Raw genomic sequence first — 2,500 nt, forward strand, 5'->3', positions numbered from 1 at the left:
TAGCTAGGCTGGATCGTCCTCTACTGAGATGTAGCAATCACCTGGGTAATGTTTTTTTGTGACTTTAAATAATCCAGTAAGACCACCACACCTCAGCAGCGGTTCAGAAATGCCTCCTACGAAGAAGCAGGCCTCTGTATCACCTCACACCGCACTCCACTTCCTCTAGGAAATGGGGCAAAAGGGGGCCGAAACCGATGTTGTTGATTTGGTGTTGCTGCGTCATTCAAATCATATTAGCAAGCTAGCTAGCTAGGCAAGCCAAACACAATATCATAACGTCATAATCAGTCACCGCCAGATATTACAGTGAATCAATCTATCAACAAGTTATCAAAAACCAAAAAAGTTGATTTTCAAATATACAATTATAAAAACAACACTAAAAAAAACAATCAAATATGTACAATATTTACAGAGCTCTCTGCCTTGGCTACCTCACGGCGCTATGGCAACCATGGAACTTGTGGCAATAACGTGGAAGCAAGGCAACCATTATGACATGTCTCACAACGCTAGGCTACAGTATTTTAATGTAGGGTGATTTACCTATGTGGTAACGTTAGGCTACAGTATTTTAATGTAGCTTTGAACTTCTTTATCTGACAGTATATGTCTTCCTCTGTGTGTGTGTGTGTGTGTGTGTGTGTGTGTGTGTGTAGGAGCATTGTTTGCGTGCTTGGCGTGCCTGGACAGTGTGAGCATTAGTGTGGCGATAGCTGTGTTCAGTAGTCTCTACGCTGCCACGGTAACCTGGTACCCTGGATTCTGCTTCCTGTTGTCTGCTGGACTCTGTGTCATCCCCTTGGCAATGCTAGCGTGAGTATTATATACTAGTACCCCTATTCTCCTGCCCCTATTACTACCCCTGTACTACTACTATACTACCGCTATTCTCCTGCCCCTATACTACTTCTATACTACTACTATACTACCCCTGTACTACTTCTATACTACCCCAATACAACTTCTATACTACCCCTATACTACTTCTATACTACCCCTGTACTACTACTTCTATACTACTACTATACTACCCCTATACTACCCCTGTACTACTACTATACTACCCCTGTACTACTACTATACTACCACTATTCTCCTGCCCCTATACTACTTCTATACTACTACTATACTACCCCTGTACTACTTCTATACTACCCCAATACAACTACTATACTACCCCTATACTACTACTATACTACTGCTCTACTACCCCTATACTACTACTATATTACTGCTATACTACTGCTATACTACCCCTATACTACTACTATACTACCTCTGTACTACTACTATACTACCCCTGTACCACTACTATACTACTTCTATACTACTACTATACTACCCATATACTACTACTATACTACTTCTATACTACTACTATACCTCCCATATACTACTACTATACTACTACTATACTACCCCTATACTACTTCTATACTACCCCTATACTGCCACTATACTACCCCTATACTACTACTATACTACCCATATACTACTACTATACTACCCCTGTACTACTACTATACTACTTCTATACTACTCCTATACTACTTCTATACTAATACTATACTACCCCTATACTACCCCTATACTACTACTTTACCACCCCTATACTACCCATATACTACTTCTATCCTACCCCTGTACTACCCCTATACTACTACAATACCACCCCTATACTACCCCTATACTACCACTATACTACTACTATACTAACCCTATACTAGCACTATACTACCCCTGTACTACTACTACTATACTACCCCTGTACTACTACTATACTACCTCTGTGCTACTACACTACCCCTATACTACTACTATGCTACTACACTACCCCTATACTACTACTATACTACCCATTTACTACCACTATACTACCGCTATACCACTACTATACTACCCATATACTACCTATATACTACTTCTATACTACCCCTATACTGCCCCTATACTGCCCCTATACTGCCCCTATACTACCCCTATACTGCCCCTATACTTCCCCTATACTGCCCCGATACTGCTACTATACTGCCCCTATACTACCATGCTACCCCTGTGCTACTACTATACCAGTACTATACACTATACTACCCCTATACTACTACAGTGATACTACTATACTAGTACACTACTGCCTCTACACCACCGCTATACTGGTACTATTCTACCCCTATACTACTACTATACTGCTGCTATACCCCTACTATACTGTCCCATATACTACTGCTGTACTACCCCTATACTACTGCACTACCCCATAATACTACACCACCCCTATTCTACTACTATACTACTACACTACCCCTATTCTACTACTATACTACTACACTACTACTATACTACTACACTACTACTATACTACTACTATACTAATACACTACTGCTGTACTGCCCCTATACTGCAGCTATACTACCCCTGTACTACTATACTACTACACTACTACTATACTACCCCTATACTACTGCTATACTAATACACTACTGCTGTACTGCC

The 2,500-nt window shown here is 40.7% G+C and overlaps 1 protein-coding gene across 3 annotated transcripts in view; it reads left to right on the forward strand.

Annotated features, from left to right (window-relative positions):
* slc46a3 (solute carrier family 46 member 3) overlaps positions 1-2,500 on the forward strand; it is a 23,717-nt gene that overhangs the window by 19,873 nt on the left and 1,344 nt on the right. For all 3 annotated transcript variants that reach the window (XM_042311586.1, XM_042311587.1, XM_042311585.1), the window contains one exon: positions 663-819. In XM_042311586.1, the coding sequence (XP_042167520.1) occupies positions 663-819 (157 nt within the window). The remainder of the gene's footprint in view (positions 1-662; positions 820-2,500) is intronic.

Source organism: Oncorhynchus tshawytscha, linkage group LG33 (genome assembly GCF_018296145.1).
Source record: "Oncorhynchus tshawytscha isolate Ot180627B linkage group LG33, Otsh_v2.0, whole genome shotgun sequence".
In the NCBI taxonomy this organism is placed as follows: domain Eukaryota; kingdom Metazoa; phylum Chordata; class Actinopteri; order Salmoniformes; family Salmonidae; genus Oncorhynchus; species Oncorhynchus tshawytscha.